General features: G+C 53.4%; 1 protein-coding gene across 2 annotated transcripts in view; it reads left to right on the forward strand.

Annotated features, from left to right (window-relative positions):
* LOC136309545 (protein-glutamine gamma-glutamyltransferase 2-like) overlaps positions 1 to 17993 on the forward strand; it is a 75761-nt gene extending 57768 nt beyond the window's left edge. For both annotated transcript variants that reach the window (XM_066237862.1, XM_066237864.1), the window contains exons 4-13: positions 331 to 449; positions 1936 to 2064; positions 3090 to 3267; positions 5861 to 5996; positions 6704 to 6807; positions 8295 to 8537; positions 10542 to 10874; positions 15408 to 15568; positions 16626 to 16762; positions 17480 to 17993. In XM_066237862.1, coding sequence (XP_066093959.1) covers positions 331 to 449; positions 1936 to 2064; positions 3090 to 3267; positions 5861 to 5996; positions 6704 to 6807; positions 8295 to 8537; positions 10542 to 10874; positions 15408 to 15568; positions 16626 to 16762; positions 17480 to 17786 — 1847 coding nt within the window. In that variant the 3' untranslated portion in view covers positions 17787 to 17993. The remainder of the gene's footprint in view (positions 1 to 330; positions 450 to 1935; positions 2065 to 3089; positions 3268 to 5860; positions 5997 to 6703; positions 6808 to 8294; positions 8538 to 10541; positions 10875 to 15407; positions 15569 to 16625; positions 16763 to 17479) is intronic.
* Positions 17994 to 19850: the final 1857 nt, after the last annotated feature.

A 19850-nucleotide genomic window follows, 5' to 3' on the forward strand; every position in this document is an offset into this window, starting at 1 on the left:
TTCCATCTGTAAAGTGGGGTTTTCATGGATCCCTTCCGCAGAGGGCTCTTGTGGAGAATAAGCAAGTTAATGTATGCCACATGCTTATCACAACTCCTGGCACTTGACAAATGTTGGATAAAAGACAGCCAGCAACTGCTGTCACTAATTGATAACACCTTACATTATTGACGTGGGATTATTCGTTAATGACTAGTTTTTCAGATTAAAAGATAGAGAGGTCCCTGAGACGCCAACCTGGCCCTGGAGAGTTGGCACCACGGCTGCCATGTCTGCGGGGACCCTGGGGTCACCAAACCAAATCTGAGGCCCCTTCTTTCGCTCCCGCAGCGGACGCTGTGTACCTGGACTCAGAGGAGGAGCGGCAGGAATACGTCCTCACCCAACAGGGCTTCATCTACCAGGGTTCGGCCAATTTCATCAAGAGTATACCTTGGAACTTCGGGCAGGTAGGGCCATACCCTGTCCCCACGAATCATCTCAGACCCACTGGTGCTGGGCTGTGGGTCTGAGGCCGTCAAACTGCAAAGGTGTGATTGGCTGGGTCTCAGAGTCGTCCGCCCCCATGCTGTCAGGATTCAAGGTCTCATTCATTCTTTCTCATAAACCTCTGGGTCAGCCCGGGCATGGCTGTCTAGGCTGGTCTTGTCTGACCTCAGCTGGACGGCTCCTTCCTGTTCCATGAGGTTGCCCATCCCCCAGCAGGCCAGCCTGGGCTGGTTCTCCGAACCAGTGCTTTGTGCCTCGACCATCCAGCCTCCTACAAAAATTTTTGAAATACTGCTGAGAAGAGTCATGAGCAGGAATCACGTCACCCCTGGCCCCTCAACGTCCTGGTGTGAAGGGAGGGAATAACTGTCCACGGGGCTCAGGGCAGCAGTTCCTGAAATAGGCTCCACTTGGGCGGGGCTTTGACGGACCTGGGCGCATAGTCCACTAGGCAAAGGGAAGCGCATGAGCAAAAGCTTGGAGATGCTGTAGCTACGGCAGCACCATATTTATGAAGGGGCCACAGGAGGCGATGTGGGAGAATTCAGCCGTGTTCAGGCTATAAACTGGTCTTCCTGTCAGGCTGATGGCAACAGGGAGCCACAGAAGGACTGAAGCCATGGAGGGAGACCTGTGGTGAGACCTGGTTTGGGACAAGACAACAGAGATGGGGAACAGGAAACAGACAAGAGATCCTTTGAACATGACAGATGGGTGGTCCAATGGAGATGACAAGGAGGGCGTCCTACTCTTAATAAAGATAACATTTGAGTTTCTAAGGATGTAAAGGTGTGAGCCATACAGAGTGGAAGCACGAGCACTGCAAGCAAAGGAAATAGCAAGTGCAAAGGCCCTGAGGTCCAAGTGAGAGTGGGTGACAGTGAGGAGAGATGAGATCAACAAGGGGGTTCCCCAGGCACAGATCACAAAGGGACTTGCAGGGGAAACTCTAGATTTTACTCTGAGTGTCGCAGAAACAGAAGGGTGATGAGATTAGATGTATATCTCTATAATCTACATCAGTTCCAATCAGAGCACTATGAGGGGGTGTGGTGGGGGAGGAGGGGACACTCATCTGCTCTGCAGGGTGAATCAGGCTTTAGCGGAAGTGGGAACTAGGGCCTGAGGTGACTCTGAGGGTAGGGAAGTCCCACAGACGCTAAGCTCCCCACTCTGTCGTCCTTACTCCAAATTCCCAGGACCTTCCAACCAAGCCCTAAATGCAGGCACCCCCTTTCCCATCCTTACAACTCGATGTTTGTTCTACCTGACACCTCCCTCCTGGTCCAGGAGAAGCGGGCACCACAGAGATGGGCTAGACCTCACCTAAGCTTGCCAGTCTGTGTGAGACAGAGCTCCTACAGCTTCTGGGCTTCAAGGCAGACTTCCTGGAGGAGGTGACTTCTCACCTTTTCCCCTACTCCTCTTTTGTTTCCTTTGATACAGTTTGAAGATGAGATTCTAGACACCTGCCTATTGCTCCTGGATGTCAACCCCAAGTTCCATAAGAACAGTGGCCATGACTGCTCCCGCCGCAGCAGTCCCATCTATGTGGGCCGGGTGGTGAGCGCCATGGTGAGTGAGCAGCATGGCCCACCCCAGGCCATGACAGGGTGCTGTGGGGATACCTAGGAGATGGGTGAGTCTCAGCTAAGAGACTTTATATTTAAAAGAGAAAATTTACTCACATGACAGTAATGCCATGTAATTCCTCAAATAAATTCATTCATTCATTCATTTAGTAAATATTTATCAAGTGCCACTATGTCCTAGGCACTGGGGAAACAGTCGGGTATAAGACATGTGTGGTCGGTAACTTTATAGAGTTTATATTCTAGTGGGAGGATGAGCGGAGGCAGACATTAACCAGCGTGTCATGTGAATTAGTGCGTAGTCATAAATAATGATGTAGGCGCTGAAGGGACCCAGATGTGAGAGTGTCTGACCGCAGGGCCTAACCTCAGTGAGGGGTCAGGGGAACCTCCCTAAGTGACAATCCCTGAGTTGATATAATGACTAGAAGGAGAGTATTCAGACAGCGGGTATGGCCTGTGCAAAGGCCCTGAGGAGGATCCAACTCTGACAGGTTTGAGGAGCAGAAAGGAGGCCAGTGTGGCAGAACAGAGTGAGCGGGTATGGGGGGTAGCGGTGGGCAGGGTGCTAGCAGGGCTGCAGAGCTGGGCGGGGGCCAGGCCACACAGGCTTTGTGGGGTGGTCAGAAGCCTGGATTTATTCTTGAAAGAATGGGAGTTGGGGGAATGACACAATCAGGGCAGGGGCCAGAACTGGCCTATGTACAATTCAGATCAGGCTGTGTCATTCTCGTTGCCCGTAGACAAATTCACATCTCCAGCATCGCCTTCATGACCTTGACCTCTCTCTACCTCCTACCTCCCCCTTCTTTTTCCTGTATCCCAGGCTCCAGCCCCAACTATCCCGATGTACCACAGTCTGTCACACGTTGGTCCCTTTGTACCTGCTGTTCCCTCAGCCTGACACTCCCTTCCCTGCCTTTCACTAAATGCTGAACTTGCACACAACCTGCCGCAGCCACCGCCCTCTCCCCAGACGTGGTCCCTCTGATGCCCTGCTTGTTGCAGGTCAACTGCAACGACGACCAGGGTGTGCTGCAGGGACGCTGGAAAGGCAGCTACATGGATGGCATCTGCCCCATGTCCTGGATCGGCAGTGTGGACATCCTGCAGCTCTGGAAGAGAAGTGGCTGCCAGAAGGTCAAGTACGGCCAGTGCTGGGTCTTCGCTGCTGTGGCCTGCACGGGTGAGCTGCACACTGGGGTGTGGGGAAGGCCTGGAACCTTCCCTCAGCTCCGTGAACCTTACAAGGGGAGCACAGAGAGCCCTGGAATGGGAATCAAGTGACCCTGGTCTTGTCCTACCTCTGCCACCAAAGCTATCAATTTGCTGTATGGCCCGGAGCCAGTGGCTGTGCCTCTCTGTTCCTTTTTCCAACAATAAAGAATATCATATGGTAGGCAGCCCAGGCTCAGGTTGAGAATACGGACTTTGGAGCCAGATACGCCCGAGTTGAAAATCCCCACTTTTCCATTCATCTGCTCCGAGACCTTGAGGAAAGGACTTCTTCTTTCTGAACCTCAGTTGTCTCCTCTGTAAAAAGGGGGACAATGACGGGACCTACCTCCCAGGATGGGTGTGACATAAAGCTGCTCAGAACCGAACTTGGCCCAGTGTTGGTCTTACTAAGTATGACCTATTAATAAGTTGATAAGAATATCGTCAATGTCCAGAAAGAGAAAGCACTTTCTAAAATGCAGAGGAGGAAAAGGTGAAGCAATTTGAAAGCAAAGGAAAGGGTGGAGGCAGTGGAAATCGCTAACAAATTAGCCAAAAAAAAAAGGCTGAAGATTGTTCCAGGGTGATGAGGGTGCTTATGAAATGGGTTAGCGTCGCATGCCGGTTGGAAACCTAGAATCTGGAGTCGAGGCCTGAATTCAAACCCCAGCATGGCTCCTTACTGTCGGTGTGTCCCTGCATAAGTCACTTATCTCCTCTGAGCCTCGGTATCACTATACATAACAGGGGCATAATAATAGTGCCTTTACCCTGGGGTAGTGGTGAAGATGAAATGAGTTAACATATGTGAAATATTTAAAATTATTTCAGATGCACAACAGCAAATACTTATACAGTTGCTGCTGCCTATTATTACAATGATTATTATTATTGGGCTCAGAAAATCTAAGGTGCTGATATTGGGTTCTCAGTCTTTCTGACTCCAAGACCAGTGCTCAGGCCCAGTACAGAGTCCCTGGAGCGCTCGCACTGTCCTGCACACTAGCGGGCGGGTGGGGACAGCCTGGCTCTGGGTCCCAGCTAGACTGTCACTGCTCTTCCTTCCCCATCACCACGACTGTCTGCCCCATGACTTCTGAATTCCCCCTTCCCACGGAAACTCCCCCACCCTCGGAAGGGCCTAAAAAGACGATTGCTCAGAGAACCCCATGGGTCTCCTGGAGACACCTTACCACCCGAGCCTGGGTCCCCAAGCTCCCCTGCACACGCCTCCTTCACCCTAGGCTGTGACCGCCTGCAGGGTTAGCTGCTGACCTTGCCCGTGGCTATCCTCTCCCCATGGCCAAGGCTGAGTCGGGGTCCTTGCAGCCTCCTCCCAGGAGAGGTATGTGATAAAGCCAGGAGAAGCTGGGCAGATGGGGGCTGTCTTATTCCCATCATCCCAGGGTTTCTTTGGGAACCCTAATTCCATGGGCACTGAGTCTGACTGCTCGCTTTGACCCCAGCTCTACCTCCAATCCCTGGGTGGCCTTGGAGAAGAGAATTCTTGTCTTCAGACCTCGGTTTCCTCACCTGTAGAATGGAGACAATGGTGACTGACTAATTCACGGGAAGCTTGTGGGACCTGAAGATGTCCCTGAGCATCTGGCTCAGGTCAGGTTCGGGTTAGAGGTTTTCAGGGGAAGCTGTGATCCCTCAGCCGAATTCTGGGGCGTTTTCTCAATGTCTGCGAGCTGGCCAACACTGACCCGACAGACGATGGCAGTGATGGGCGCTGTGACACATTTTGCGGGTCCACCCTGGACACTGGGCAGACGAGACCGCCCACACCCAGCGCCTGTCTGAATCACCACAACATCCTGACAAGTTGCTATTATTAGCTCCTCTTAAGAGGAGAAAGTGGAGGCTCAGAGAGGGGAAGTGGCTTGCCCAAGGTCACACACCTGGCGAGCGGCACAGCTTGGAACCAGGTGTGCTTGACTCTGGGGCAGCCTCCTGGCCTTAGACCGTGCTGACGAGGCTTCCCAGGACACCGTCCCTGGGGATAGGAGTGATGTCTTGCTCCTTGAGCAGTGGGAACATGAGTCTGGTGGCATGGCTGAGCTAGGCCTAGGGTTGGATACCAGCCTTCGCTAAGGGCAGCAATGAGTCTGGCCTCTGCCCAAGCCTCAGGGCACAGGAACCAAACAAGAGGTGGAGATTCAAAACTGCTCCTTGCCCTCCCCAGCTCCCACACTCCGGGCCAGAATCCAGGGCCATCTGGGAGGCTGCTGCCCTGGCTCATGGCGGGCAGAGGTCACACCCCTGCCACTGAATGGGGAGCCACTGAAAGTTTAGCAGAGGAGTGTTGATGTCAGATTTGTATTTTAGTCTTCTATTAGCTGTGATATGAAGGGGATAGAGTGGACAGGGACGACTAGCAGGGTGGTACCATTGTCCAGGTAAAGGGATGGCACACACCCTTACCACCTGGACAGTGGGTACGTTGTTCACTGGGGTACAGACGGGCATGTGGAGTCCCAAAGCAGGGAAGATGTCTCCAGATCCTCAGCCCAGTCCCTAATCCCTCTCTGCATTGTGTCCCCCTCCTTCCCCCTCAGTGCTGCGCTGCCTGGGCATCCCCTCCCGAGTTGTGACCAACTATAATTCGGCCCACGACCACAACAGCAACCTGCTCATTGAGTACGTCCACAATGAGTGTGGGGAGATCCAGCATGACGAGAGCGAGTCGATCTGGTGAGGTGGGGCCCAGGGTAGGGGGTAGGGCTTAGAGGTCTTCTGGAGAGGAAACCTGGGAAGACTTCTGAGAGGAGGTCACATTTGAGTTGGGTTTAAAGGTTGAAGAGGATTTGGACAGGGTGAAACAGGGGTGGGGAGAGCTCTGCAGGCTGAGGGGACAGCATGAGCAAGGGCCAGTTGGAGGGAAAGTGACGCACACTGATGCGTGAAGGGCGTCGGGGAGAATGTCAGAGGGAGTGTGGCACACCAGGGTGGGGCTCTGGGCTTTCAAAGACAGTGGCTGTCACCGCACCAAAGGCTTCAGACTGGGAGAGGGACATGATGATGACCTAGGAGCAGAAGGTCTGGAGGGAGAGATCGGAGGTGGGAGCTGGGGTGGGGTCCAGGCTGCCGGTGATGAGTCCAGAACCAAGGCGGAACCTGTTTCCAGAGGCTGGCAAAGAAAGGGCGGAGACAAGTGATTAGGAGGTCCTCTCAGCTGAACTTGAGGAGCCACTGTGAGGCGAGGGATGTAGGAGAGGCATTGAGAATGACTCTCAGTGCAGGAGTGAGCAGCTGGCGAGGGCCCAGGAGGAAGAGCACAGAAGAGTGTCAGGGGCCATGCTGGGCTCCATGGAGGACACAGCGAGTAGACTGTGGGGGCTGGGAAGGACTGACAGTCTGAGTGTGAGTCCTGGCCAACGTCTGGCTTTGTTTCCCAACAGGAACTACCACTGCTGGGTGGAGTCGTGGATGACCAGGCCGGACCTGCAGCCGGGGTATGACGGGTGGCAGGCCCTCGACCCCACGCCCCAGGAGAAGAGCGAAGGTGGGTCGGTGTGTCCCCATTTCCCAGATGAAGAAACTGAGGCTCAGAGAGCACTCACCGTGCGTCCCTCAGCTGGAAAGCACGGGGCTGGTTTTCTAACCCGGTCTGGCTGACTCCAAAGATCACTGACTGGTCCACCCGAGGGTGGGGGAATTCACTGATATTTTACAATACGCTCCTTTACCATTTGAATAGTCACTTCCGTCCATTGTGAAAAGCAGAAAATAAGGACAAACATAAAGAAAATATCAAATAGCAACGCAGTCCTCTCCCTTCAAAGAAGCATCATTAACATTCACACACAGCTTCCAGTAGTTTCCAATTATATACTTGTTTGTATATGTGTGCGTCGGTGAGAGAGAGACAGAGAGAGAGAGAGCACCAAAGCAAAGTTGGGGAATAAATCCTTTCTCAACTTAAAATTTTTAAACTCATAGAATAGAATACCCAGCATTTACAAAGTTAAGCAATGACATTCAAATACAGTTATCCAAAAAAAATGAAAAATAAATTTGTAATATAATAATAGTACAGACTTTTCACATAACAAGATTTCACGATAGAAGTAATGAACTTGATAACTTAGTGGCAGAGGTGAGCCTAAACAATTAACTCCTGGGATTGGTGACAATGCCAGAGCGATATGAAAATATCTGTGGTTTTATGGGCGGTGAGTCATAGGGCACTGAAGACTATGGTGTGTCCGCTTTCACAATGGAAGGAAGGGCTATCAAAGTACAGTGCGAAATAAAGATGTCATTTTTTTCCCATCCAAGTTCACAGAGCCCTGAATTCTATTTGTTGCGCCTTGAGGGGGTCCATGGACCCCGGGGTTGAGAACTCTGGCTGTATGTAGCCTTTTATGCTGGCTCAGTCACATCTCTGCATGTCACTGGCATTTCTCCATCAGGTAGTGTTCTGTGATTGAATTTTAATTTCATGTTACCATGTTCCAGCAAATGGAGACACTGTAATAGAGTTACGCAGCCTCTGGTCCTCAACTTGCAAATTTGTGGCCGGTTGGAGGCAGTTGTGAACCACACTGAGATAAACAAGTTGTTAACACCAGACAGAAGCCCTGCCTTCTCCAATACAGGCCAGCTGCTTGGCTCCCTCAGTTCCTTAGGGCGCTTTGCGATAGCCTTCTATTTTGTTTAGCACTTACTTAGTATCTAGTGTATGCAAATGCTCATCAAGTAGGTATAAATATCATCCCCACGTGAACCTGAGGTTCAGAGAAGTTAAGTAACTACCACAACATCACACAGCTAATGAGAGCTGGAATGTGAACTAAAAAGCCCGGCTCCAGAGTCTCCATCCAGGCTTAATTCCTACCCTATGCTGCTTTTCTAGCAGCGGAATCCTCAAAGGGCTTTATGGTCTCAAGACTTTTTACCATGTGAGGCTGAACTGTGGAAGGTTTTGGAAGGTACCATCCTACCCTCATCCCGACGCATCTCTCCTTCCTCCTCTCTCCCCCCAACCAGGGACATACTGCTGTGGCCCGGTTCCCGTCCGTGCCATCAAGGAAGGCGACTTGACCACCAAGTACGACGCACCTTTTGTCTTTGCTGAGGTCAACGCCGATGTGGTGAACTGGATCCGGAAGAAAGATGGTTCTATGCACATGTCCTCCAGTAACTCCGTGATCGTGGGGCTCAACATCAGCACTAAGAGTGTGGGCCGTGACGTGCGGGAGGACATCACCCACACCTACAAGTACCCGGAGGGTAGGTGCCCGAGCCTTCCACACTGCCCTGCAGAGCAGTCGCCTGTCTTACCAGCCCAGTGTGTGTGTGTGTGTGTGTGTGTGTGTGTGTGTCTGTGTGTGTCTGTGTGTGTCTGTGTTACCTGGCAGCCTGCATACCACCATAAATGACTTGTGGGTTACTTTCCATTCCAAAAAATTCCAAGTGCATCTTACCAAACACACTGGAAGACGATGTTGGAGGATTATTGGTTTAGGGAAAGAATTCTATGTTCCACAACAAGATTCCAGTTGGTCGTTAAGCCTTGCTTTTTGGAGATGACTGCTATATAGGAGAAGCCTGCATCAGAACAGAAAATCAGTTATGCCCATGTTGTGTATTAATAGCAGGACCTACACGTGTAGATCGACAATGTCACTTTCTCATTGCAACGTATGTGTACGAGAGAGGCTTGGAAATCCAGAACGGCCACGGAGGACAGGGTCCTAGAACGTAGTAATGTCTATTTTTGCAGGATTTCCGGTACAGCTGAGAAAGTGGGCATGAAGGTGGACGGGAAGGGGTTATTGGAAAGGGAAATGGACCAAGAGAAATGTAAAGATAAGATGGATTCAACCAGATACAAAAACGAGGTTTCTTTCTGCCACTAATGTTAAATCAGTAGGGGCAAATGGATGGGGCTTATTTTTAAAATCAGATTTGAGCCCACTGGCCGCCAATCCAATACAATAGGTATTTTATAAGTACCTACTGTGTGCCGGAGCACAGTGGGGCTCATAGAGACGACGAAGAAACCGCAGTCCCTGCCCAATCTGACTCCCACCAACTTTCCAGGGCTGACTGGGTGGTTGGGCTATTAAGTGGCCATGCTCTAGGTGGAAAGGATAAAAGAAAACGATGCTTTTCCAGGCCTCTCAAAGGTCTAGAGCTGATAGTTTGAGAGAAGAAAGAGATATGTACTTCACAACACTTGGGGGGGGGGGAATAATAAAAGGAGCATAGGAGAGAGGTAACTGATTGTAAAGGAAAGGCAGTCATTTCTGCTGGAGCACTCCTCAGGTGGAGGGAAAGGAATTCTGGGAGAAGTAATCCCTGTGCAGATACTATTGCAGGCACTGGGTATGACATAAAGATACATAAACACAGCCTTAGTCCTCAAGCAGCTCAAGAGGGTAATCACATACACAGGAAACAACTTGGTGAGCTAAAACACTGTAACTGGCCATAGGTGGCTTTGAGACTCCAGAAGACGGATTCATCCTGGGGAAGGAGTGAATAAGAAGGCTTCCTGGAGAAGGGGTCATTTTCGGTTAGGTCTTGAGGGATGCATAGGAGTTCACTTTGGAAAATGAAGAAAACCTTCTTGTCTCTTCCTGGCACAGAAATGCAGAGAAGGAGTTCCTTTGGGGCTGCTCTGAGTCACCAGGAATCTGAGAGGCCAGGATGCTCTAACCCAGGGGTCCCCAAACTTTTTACACAGGGGGCCAGTTCACTGTCCCTCAAGACTGTTGGAGAGCCAGACTATAAAAAAAAAACTATGAACAAATCCCTATGCACACTGCATATATCTTATTTTAAAGTAAAAAAACAAAACGGGGACAAAAACAATATTTAAAATAAAGAACAAGTAAATTTAAATCAACAAACTGACCAGTATTTCAATGGAAACTATGGGCCTGCTTTTGGCTAATGAGATGGTCAATGTCCGGTTCCATATTTGTCACTGCTAGCAGTAACAAGTGATATGACGAGCTTCCAGAGCCGTGACGCGTGCAATCCGCGTCACCGGAAGTAGTACTGTACGTGAGCGACGCTGCTACATACAGTACTCCAGGAGCACAGGATATGGATGCTGACCACCAATGAAAGAGGTGCCCCTTCCAGAAGTGTGACGGGGGCTGGATAAATGACCTCAGGGGGCTGCATGTGGCCCGTGGGCCGTAGTTTGGGGACCCCTGCTCTAACTCAGCCTCCTCCCCATTGGAACAGGTTCCAGCCATGAAGCTCTCTTGCCTCCTCCCACAGGGTCCCCACAGGAGAGAGCGGCTTTCCAGAGGGCCAACCACCTGAACAAGCTGACCCAAAAGGAGCAGACCCAAACGGAGCAGACCCAAAAGGAGCAGACCCAAACGGAGCAGACCCAAAAGGAGCAGACAGGGGTGGCCATGCGGATCCGTGTGGCCCAGAACGTGAAAATGGGCAGTGACTTTGAAGTCTTTGCCCACATCACCAACAACACTGCATTGGACCGTGCCTGCCGCCTCCTGCTCTGCGCCCACACTGTCAGCTACACCGGGCTCCTAGGACCCGTGTGTGCCTCCCAGGAGCTGCTCGATCTCTCCCTGGAGCCCTTTTCCGGTAAGGCCCTGTGTTCCTGGACCAGTTATTGATCACAGATCGACGTGCTAGGTCGCTCCCTGAGCGCGTAGTGTGTAAAATTTGCCTCCGCGACACTTGCATCCCCCTCATTCATAGGCCCTGTCCTAGGCACTTTATAGATATCAACCCATTTAATTCTTATAACAGAAGTGAGAGCTGGAGTCTTTTATTGCCTCCCCCATTTTCCAGGTGAGAAGACTGAGCACAGAGAGGTTAAGTAACTTTCCCAAGGCCACACAGTCAGGATGCGACAGGACTGAGACTCGAACCTGCACTCTCAGCAACTATATGCTGTTTTCTTCCATCTCATGCTCTTGAGACTCCTGACCGCTTCCCCAGATTCCCTAGTGCTCTCTCCCAGCAAATTCCTCTCTCTCCGGCTATGTCACGCCCAGCGTGGGAGCCTCTCCCCTCTGGCGGTTCTTTGCCTCCAAGAGATGAGGGTCTAGACCCTGGGTCGGCAAACTGTGGCTTGTAAGCTGCATGTGGCTCTTTGGCCCCTTGAGTGTTTAGCAAAGGCCAGTTTAGGAGTACCCTAATTAAGTTAATAACAATGTACCTACCTATATAGTTTAACTTTAATTAATTGGGCTCTCAAAAGACATTTCAATTGTTGTACTGTGGATATTTGGCTCTGTTGAGTAATGAGTTTGCCGACCCCTGGCTAGACCAATGCTGCCCACAGAACTCTCCAAGACCCTGGGGTTGTTGTGTCTGTGCTGGCAGAGCGGTGGTGGCTAGCTCCATGTGGCTACTGAGCACTTGAAATGTGGCCAGAATCCACCATCCTGGACAGTGTAGCCGTCACAGTGACAGGGGAGACTGTCCACTCCTGTGTGGAGAGAAGGGTTTTCCTCCGAGCCTTGGTCGTCTCCCTGTAAATGTCCCAGAGCCTGGGCCGGCCCCCCTGTGAGGCAGAGCCCTTTCCCCTCACTCCTTAGCTCCGGGTCTGCCATGCTTGGGGGTAAAATGAGGTCAGTAGATGACCTGGTTAGTCCGTTTTGGTGCCCATCTCTGTCACCATGCCTGGTTATCCTCCTTAAAATCATCCCGAGACGCTGAGAGGGTTGTGGCCGCGCCTGGTTGTGGAAGGGCTTTCCCTCCTCGCTGAGCAGAAGTGCAAACAGGCGTGTCTCCCCCAAGTCCCAGGGACCTTTCTTGACCACTTTCTGTGCTAGATGGTGGTCTCAGCGCTGGGCTCAGTAGTGCCTGAGTCCCTGCTAACCTTGATGACTGAGAAGGACCTGGGCATCCAGGCCATAAGCGTCAGGTGTGTGGGGTGGTCAGGACTTCTAAGTTCTGGTTCCAGCAATTCTGCGGACAGGCTGTGGGCTGCTGGGTATTTCTCATCTCCAACTCGGGTTCCCCTTTTTCTTTATTTTATTTTATTTTATTTTATTATTATTATTATTATTATTATTATTTTGTATTTTTTCTGAAGCTGGAAACGGTGAGAGACAGTCAGACAGACTCCCTCATGTGCCCGACCGGGATCCACCTGGCACGCCCACCAGGGGCGATGCTCTGCCCACCAGGGGGCGATGCTCTGCCCGTCCGGGGCGTCGCTCTGTCGCGATCAGAGCCACTCCAGCGCCTGGGGCAGAGGCCAAAGAGCCATCCCCAGCGCCCAGGCTATCTCTGCTCCAATGGAGCCTCCGCTGCAGGAGGGGAAGAGAGAGACCGAGAGGAAGGAGAGGGGGAGGGGTGGAGAAGCAGATGGGCGCCTCTCCTGTGTGCCCTGGCCGGGAATTGAACCCGGGACTTCTGCATGCCAGGCCGATGCTCTACCACTGAGCCAACCAGCCAGGGCCCTTTCTTTATTTTTTTACAGAGACAAAGAAAGAGTCAGAGAGAGGGATAGATAGGGACAGACAGACAGGAATTGAGAGAGATGAGAAGCATCAATCATCAGTTTCTTGTTATGGCACTTTAGTTGTTCACTGATTGCTTTCTCATATGTGCTTTGATCGTGGGGCTACAGCAGACTGAGAAACCCCTTGCTTGAGCCAGCAACCTTGGGTCCAAGCTGGTGAGCTTTGCTCAAACAAGTTGAGCCCACGATCAAGCTGGCAACCTCAGGGTCTTGAACCTGGGTCCTCCGCATCCCAGTCTGATGCTCTATCCACTGCACCACTGCCTGGTCAGGCTGGTTTCTCTTTGAGGAGCTCCTAGACTAGTCCCTTTGTTAGAATGCGTGCATGTCATTTCCTTCTTGGGCTCAGAACCACCTCAAAGGGAGGAAGTGTCCTTCCTGGAATGTGTGGCATGAAGTGAACTTCAGCCTGGGCCGGTGATGCCACACCGATTTCTCCTGGGCCTCTGCCGTGTTCACCGCCTCCCAGACAGCACCGGGCCCCTGGGGCCACATTCTGCCGAGGCCTCAGCCAAGCTTGTTCGTGTGTCTTCCCTTCCTGGGGATGTGTCCGCAAAAGGGGTCCCTTTGGTGACATCACTGACCCAGGAAAGGCACAGGCTGTAGGGACAGAGCCGAGGAGGGTGGCGGTCCTGTGTGTGATCCTCAGGCTGCAAGACGGGGCTAGGCAGGGTACCCTAATGCCAAGCTCAACCTGCGACAGACTTCACCCTGGAAGACCTCACACTTTGGCCGAGTCGCGCGTTATTCTGAGATGATGAGACGGGGGTTTCCGTGTGCTAATGAATGACCAGGAAGCCAAGGCGTGGGCAGCAGGACCGAATCCAGTCACCGCCCCACCCCATCCCTGTCTCCTTGCCCTGCTGCTTCTCTCCCCGCCTTCCTGCCCACCCTTTCTCCCTCCCCTCCCTCCCCCCTCCAGGTGGGTCACCGGGAATGCAGCCAGTGTGGCCTTGGTGATCTGCCCACGGCACCTTCCAGAACAGGGCACATCATCTAAGGAATTACCGAGATGAGCTCACATGTCTCCTCCCCCCAGTTAGCACCTGGCCCAAGGCCAGGCTGTGTCCCACCAGAAAGCAATCCTCAAAAGTCCTGCCCCACCCTGGTTCAGCCTCCTGGAAAAGTCAATAGTTGGGGCCATGTCCTCCACGCTCCTGGGGGACAATATTTTCTTTCTTTCCTGTGAGCTGGTCAGATTTTGCACTCGCTCCACAGGAATTCTCACTGCTTTTTGTCCTTTTTGGAAGGACTTTGGTTTGTGTGTCCCCCCCCCCCCCCAGCCCACGTCGTCATCCGATCAGAGGCCGGGCAGATCCATCCTGGGAGTGAATGGCTACAGGGCCGGGCACCCCAAGGCAGCATTTCCCAAAGGGTGGTAGGTGGGGCATCAGGGGGCCTGCCAAGCCCGACCTTGACTCATGGTGACAGAGTGGCTCTCTCGGGCCTCACAGGCCTTCAGCTGACCTCCCGGGGGGCGTCCCCCAGCGGGCAATCGGGGTCTCAGCATCCCAGCCCTCAATAACCTCCCCTGTGAACTGTCAGCTCAGGTTCCAAACTGCAAACCTTCTACTTCTCACAGGATTTGAATAAGCATGACTTAGCTTGTGTTTATTTTTACCGCTTACCATCTATTTATGGCAGACGGGACTGGTTTGCTGCAAATAATGATAAAAATTTTCCCTGGTTTAGAAAATACAAAGTGAGTGGATTTGAAAGAAAAATAATGAGTGAATAATTAGGATACACTCAGATGTGTGAAAAATCATGTGAATGGCTGGTCACTGGGGGGGGGGAGGCAGGTGGCAGAAAAGAGGCAACAGCGTCCCAGTCATGGCCCTGGGACATGACGAGAGGTTGATAGGGCTGTAGGGGCCCAAGGACTGTCCCTCCACCCTCCTGTTTGACAGTGGAGTCTGAGGGACAGAAGGATCTGCCCAAGTGTCTCTGTGACCGAGGGGACAAGCTGGGCCTGGCTCAGGCCTGCAGTCTCAGTCCTGTGCTCTTTTCATTGCTCCTTCCTGCCTCCTACAGGCAGACCCCCTGGTGCCTCCAGGCCTCAGTGTTCTTGTCAGAAAAATGGGCTAAACTCACACTTCCTTTCTCTGCAGTGGGAGGAGCTGATCCTGCTGCCTTTTTTCTTACCCCTCCCCCACCACTGTGAGGCTTCTGCTCTGCAAAGACCTCTGGTCTTACCTCTGCCAGAGCTAAGGGTGCTGGTTGTCTGGGGAAACAGGAAGAACAGGGCTGGGTGGTCATACTCTCAGGCTCATGCAGCCAGTCAGTAGCCAAGCAGGGCCGGGTCTCCTGATCTGAGAAGTATTTCCTCATCTATAAAAGGCATACACTCTTGCCAACCTCGTGGGGGGAAAGTGAGGTCCTGAACAGTGGAGTGACTTGCCCAGCATCACCATGTGCAAAGGGTGGAGGCAGAATTTGAACCCAGGCCTATTGGGCTTTCCCCTGCCCAGCTCCTCCCTGGCAGGCCAGCGCCAGGGCAGGTGGGGGAAAGGCCCGGAATGCGCCCTGCCATTCACCAACCAGTGAGAGCGGGCACATTCTTCGCCCCTCTGGAATGCAAGGGGAGAGGCGGGGGCTGAGTCTCAGTCCCTGAACGTGCCCCCCCCCCCACCCCGCAGAGAAGAGCGTCCCCTTCAACATCCTCTATGAGAAGTACTGTGACTACCTGACCGAGTCGAACCTCATCAAGGTGCAGGGCCTCTTCTTCGAGCCCGCTGCCAACATCTACCTGCTGGCCGAGAGGGACATCTATCTGGAGAATCCAGAAATCAAGATCCGGGTAAGGGACGGGCTGGGCACGGGTGGGGCGGGGCACAGGGTGTGCCCAGGGCAGGGAGTGGGCTGGCCTCCTGCACCGGTGTCCCCGCACCCTCAAATCTTTGACACCTCAGGGATCCTCAAATTCCGGCTTTATCAAAGAAAAGCTTTGTGAAGCCACAAGATTTGGAACTCTGTAGCTTCTAGAAATGACTCCTAGAGTCTCAGAGTGGGAAGGTCATGGAACTTAGGGATCTCAGAATCACGGATTCTTCAGAGCTAAACTCCTAAAACTAGATCCCCAGTGCCTGGGGCCCTGGTGGGACCGGAGGGTGGAGGAGTTGAGGGCACAGACCTTGGCATCTGACTGCCTGGCTCTGTGGCTGGGTGGCCCTGGGCATGTGACTTTGCCCCTCTGTGCCTCAGTTTATTCACCTGTAAGATGGTGTCATCAGGGTTAAATGTGCATCCACAAACATGTAGAGCCGTATCCATTGCATTATAAGGGCACAATAAAAGCTGGCCATTGCCACCGTCCACATGGGCATCGTGGTGATTCCCTTCTAGGAGCCACAGCCCTAAACCCCCAAGCGCAGCAGCTACAGATAAAGGATGGAGGGGGAGGGAGGGAGCACTGTGTCCCAGTAGCTAGGAGTGTGCACGTTATTAGCTCAGTAATGCTTATGAGAACCCTGCGGCCAGGCATTTCCCTGCCATGAAGAAACCAAGGCTCAGAGAGGGCAGTGACGTCTGCAGCCATCACACAGTGAGGAAGAGGCAGAGATCAGCTGGCTTCACACCCTAGAACAAAGGAGCTGCTATGCCCCCTCAGGTTGCATGGAGCCTCCCTGCAGGTCCATGAAGGAGGCCTGGGCTGGTATCACCACCCGTGTTTTGCAGATGAGGAAACTGTGGCACAGAGGCAGGAAGCGAGAGTGGCCATAGCTTTGCTCAGCAAACATTGGACCAAACTGCAGCAAATACAGCGGTGGCCCAGCTGGGATCGCCCCTGCCCTCGAGGGGCTCTGGGCGCCCCCCCACAGTGCCGCCCCTTACATCTGTGCTGTGCCCTGTCCCAGGTGCTGGGAAAGCCCAAGCAGAACCGCAAGCTGGTGGCCGAGGTGTCCCTGCGGAACCCACTCGCTGTGGCCCTCGAAGGCTGCACCTTCACTGTGGAGGGCGCTGGCCTGACCAAGGGTCAGAAGACCGTGGAGCTGTAAGTGTGGGTCACTCCAGCCTGGGGACCTGGGAGCAGAGAGCAGAGGCTGATGGAGGCCACCAAACACTGGCCCATAACCCGTCCTCTCATCTCCCACATGGCTGCTAATACACCTGTGTCCCCTCCTAAATACCTCAGGGCCGAGTTCCCACCTGCTCATCCTCTAACACCCACACCACGTGGTGTCTTTACAAACCTGAACAAGTACACATTCCACCACGCAGCACCTGTCCCCCAACGCACAGGCCCTGACCTAACACAAGCACCTGCACCCTGAATGTCCCTACGTGGGTCCTAGGAACAAATCTATGTACACTTCTTCTTTTCTACTTTATTCTTGTAATGTAACCAACATACAGTAAGAAACACAAATCACACATGTACAGTTCAATGCATTTTCACTGATGTCACCCGATCACATGCACTCTGACCTCTTACCCCAGGCACACCATCCACTCCCATGTGTGCATTGAGTGTACACACACACACACACACACACACAGGCCCCGCCATATAAGCAGGACAGATTGCCCAGGCCCTCAGAGAGCAGTGAGTGGGCCCAGTATTACTGTCGTGATTATCCTCATTAAGCGGTACATCTGTGGGGTACAGAGGCTCTGTGCCAAGTTCTGAGTAGTCAGGCGTCATCCTGGCCTGACCACATCATGGGGACCAGGCCTGGGTGTGTCCTTAACCCCTCCTCTCTCTCCACAGCCCATACCGCGTGGAGGCGGGGGAGGTGGCCAAGGTCAGGGTGTACCTGCTGCCTCTCCACGTGGGCTGCCACAAGCTGGTGGTCAACTTCGAGAGTAACAAGCTCAAGGCCGTGAAGGGTTACCAGAACATCATCATTGGCCCCCATCCTAAGGAGCTCCTGAGCCATGTCCCTCTTCAGCCAACCAAGAGCCCTCACCCGGACCCCCAAGATTTATCCCAAGCTAATGAGAAAAAGTTGCCCCTCATTGGACCCCCAATCCCAAGGCAGGAATGCTCTCCCTGGGCGCGGGGGGGTGCTGTTTAGAATAGAATGTACTTCTGGCCCATCTTGTCCCCTGAGCCTGGTCCTCCACCCCACTACTTGTGAGCAATGTCCCGTGCCTCAGCAGGGGGAGCCTTGACCCCGGTGGACTGGGCTGGGGATGGGGGAGAAGGGACTCGGGTCTCCCTCTCCAGCCCAGATGCCATTTGGAAAGCAACGGATCACCTATCACCCATTGTATTGCCTGATGTAGTCATAGCCCTTGGAACAGAATAAAAAAAACAGTGTGCAATTGGCCTGATCAAGGAACTCAACATCTTTGTGCGTCCTGTCCCCTCCTGGACTATGCCCTGCCCCTGGAGCCCTCGGGATAGCCAGCACTGGTGGGGCTGGGGTGGGTCCCAAGCATAGGCTAGGCTTAAGCTCCTCCCACATCCCAGCAGCTCTGGCCCACAGTCCCACCCTCCTCACTAATGTGAAGCACCTACTATGCATCAGGTGCTTCCTCTCCTTGCTGGTGCTCACACAGCTGCCAACCCATATAATTGCCACAGGAAATTGCAGAGTGGGAGCTGCTTTCTCAGTGAGGAGACTGAGCCTCAGACAGAGGGGTGGCCCGTTCTGCATGGGAGGGCCTGTGGCTATTCGAAAGCTTGGGCACTGTGAAGGCATGGGAACGGAGCCCAGGCCTCTGACTCCGAGTCCGGTGCTTGGTCTGTGACACCAGCCCTGACCTGAGAATGCCAGGTGGGGCCATTGGGGACCTGATCCAAGAGGAGCCCATTGGGATGAGAAAGTGGGAAAGGAGCCCTGGCCGGTTGGCTCAGTGGTAGAGCGTCGGCCTGGCGTGTGGGAGTCCCGGGTTCGATTCCCGGCCACGGCACACAGGAGAGGCGCCCATCTACTTCTCCACCCCTCCTCCTCTCCTTCCTCTTTGTCTCTCTCTTTCTTCCCCTTCCGCAGCCGAGGCTCCATTGGAGCAAAAGATGGCCCGGGCGCTGGGGATGGTTCCTTGGCCTCCGCCCCAGGTGCTAGAGTGGCTCTGGTCACGACAGAGCAACGCCCCTGAGGGGCAGAGCATCGCCCCCAGGTGGGCGTGCCAGGTGGATCCCGGTAGGGCGCATGCGGGAGTCTGTCTGACTGCCTCCCCGTTTCCAGCTTCAGAAAAAAGAAAAAGAAAAAAGTGGGAAAGGATTAGAGAGGGTCAATCCAAACCCAGCCAGCTGCTGGCTTCTCCTCCCTGGGACAGGCGTCCCCACCGGTCAGTGGCATGGCTAAACCAACTGATGTCCAAGGCCCTCTGAGCTCTGTACTCCGATGCCCTGACCCAGCCTTGCCAATGACAGCAAGTCCTACCCTGAGCTGCACAGAGCCTTAGGCCACCTGCACAGGGCGTTTCTATGAGTGGAACCATGACCAGGACCACCGTTCTGCTCCCAGCCCTACCCAGGTCCCACACCTATTCCAGGCACCTCCCGTCAGACCCAAATTCTATGGGAAAAGAGTCCGGAGGCCCCTGTCCTACCCATGAGCCTTCCCCCTGCAATGCCTGGGCTTCGCAAGAGCCTCAGCTGCTGATGCAGCCGCTCGGCCGCCCCCTCTTTGCAGGACCAGGGCTCTGAAAGACAGCGCGGGGAGCCCGCGGGTTGTCATCTCGGACTTCATCACCCACACTCTCCGGGGACCTGGCTTCCCTGAGGCTGGGTGAGGGAGGAAGGGAGCACTCCCTGACTGGAGTGCAGTCAAAGCCTCCAGGGCCCCCCAAAGCCCTGAGGGGGCCCTGGGGACAGTCACGCTGATGCACTTAGAACTTGCTGCTTTGCACAGAAAAGCATCACAAAATGAGCCGATGGATGTATGTTCTATATAAATACTGGCAGGGGTCTTCAAACTTTTTATAAAAACCGCCCACTTTTGCAGTGCTGGTCAACTTGGTCCCTACCGTGCAACCAAACAGCGCTGCGATTGGCCCACCATGAAAGCTGGACCGCCCACTAGTGGCCCGGGCTATGGAATCACACTGACACAGGATCAAAGCCTGGCTCTGCCACGGATTCACAGTGTGGCTTCAGGCTGTTTCTCAACCTCTCTGTGCCTCCACATCCT

Source organism: Saccopteryx bilineata, chromosome 6, assembly GCF_036850765.1.
Source record: "Saccopteryx bilineata isolate mSacBil1 chromosome 6, mSacBil1_pri_phased_curated, whole genome shotgun sequence".
Taxonomy (NCBI): Eukaryota; Metazoa; Chordata; class Mammalia; order Chiroptera; family Emballonuridae; genus Saccopteryx; species Saccopteryx bilineata.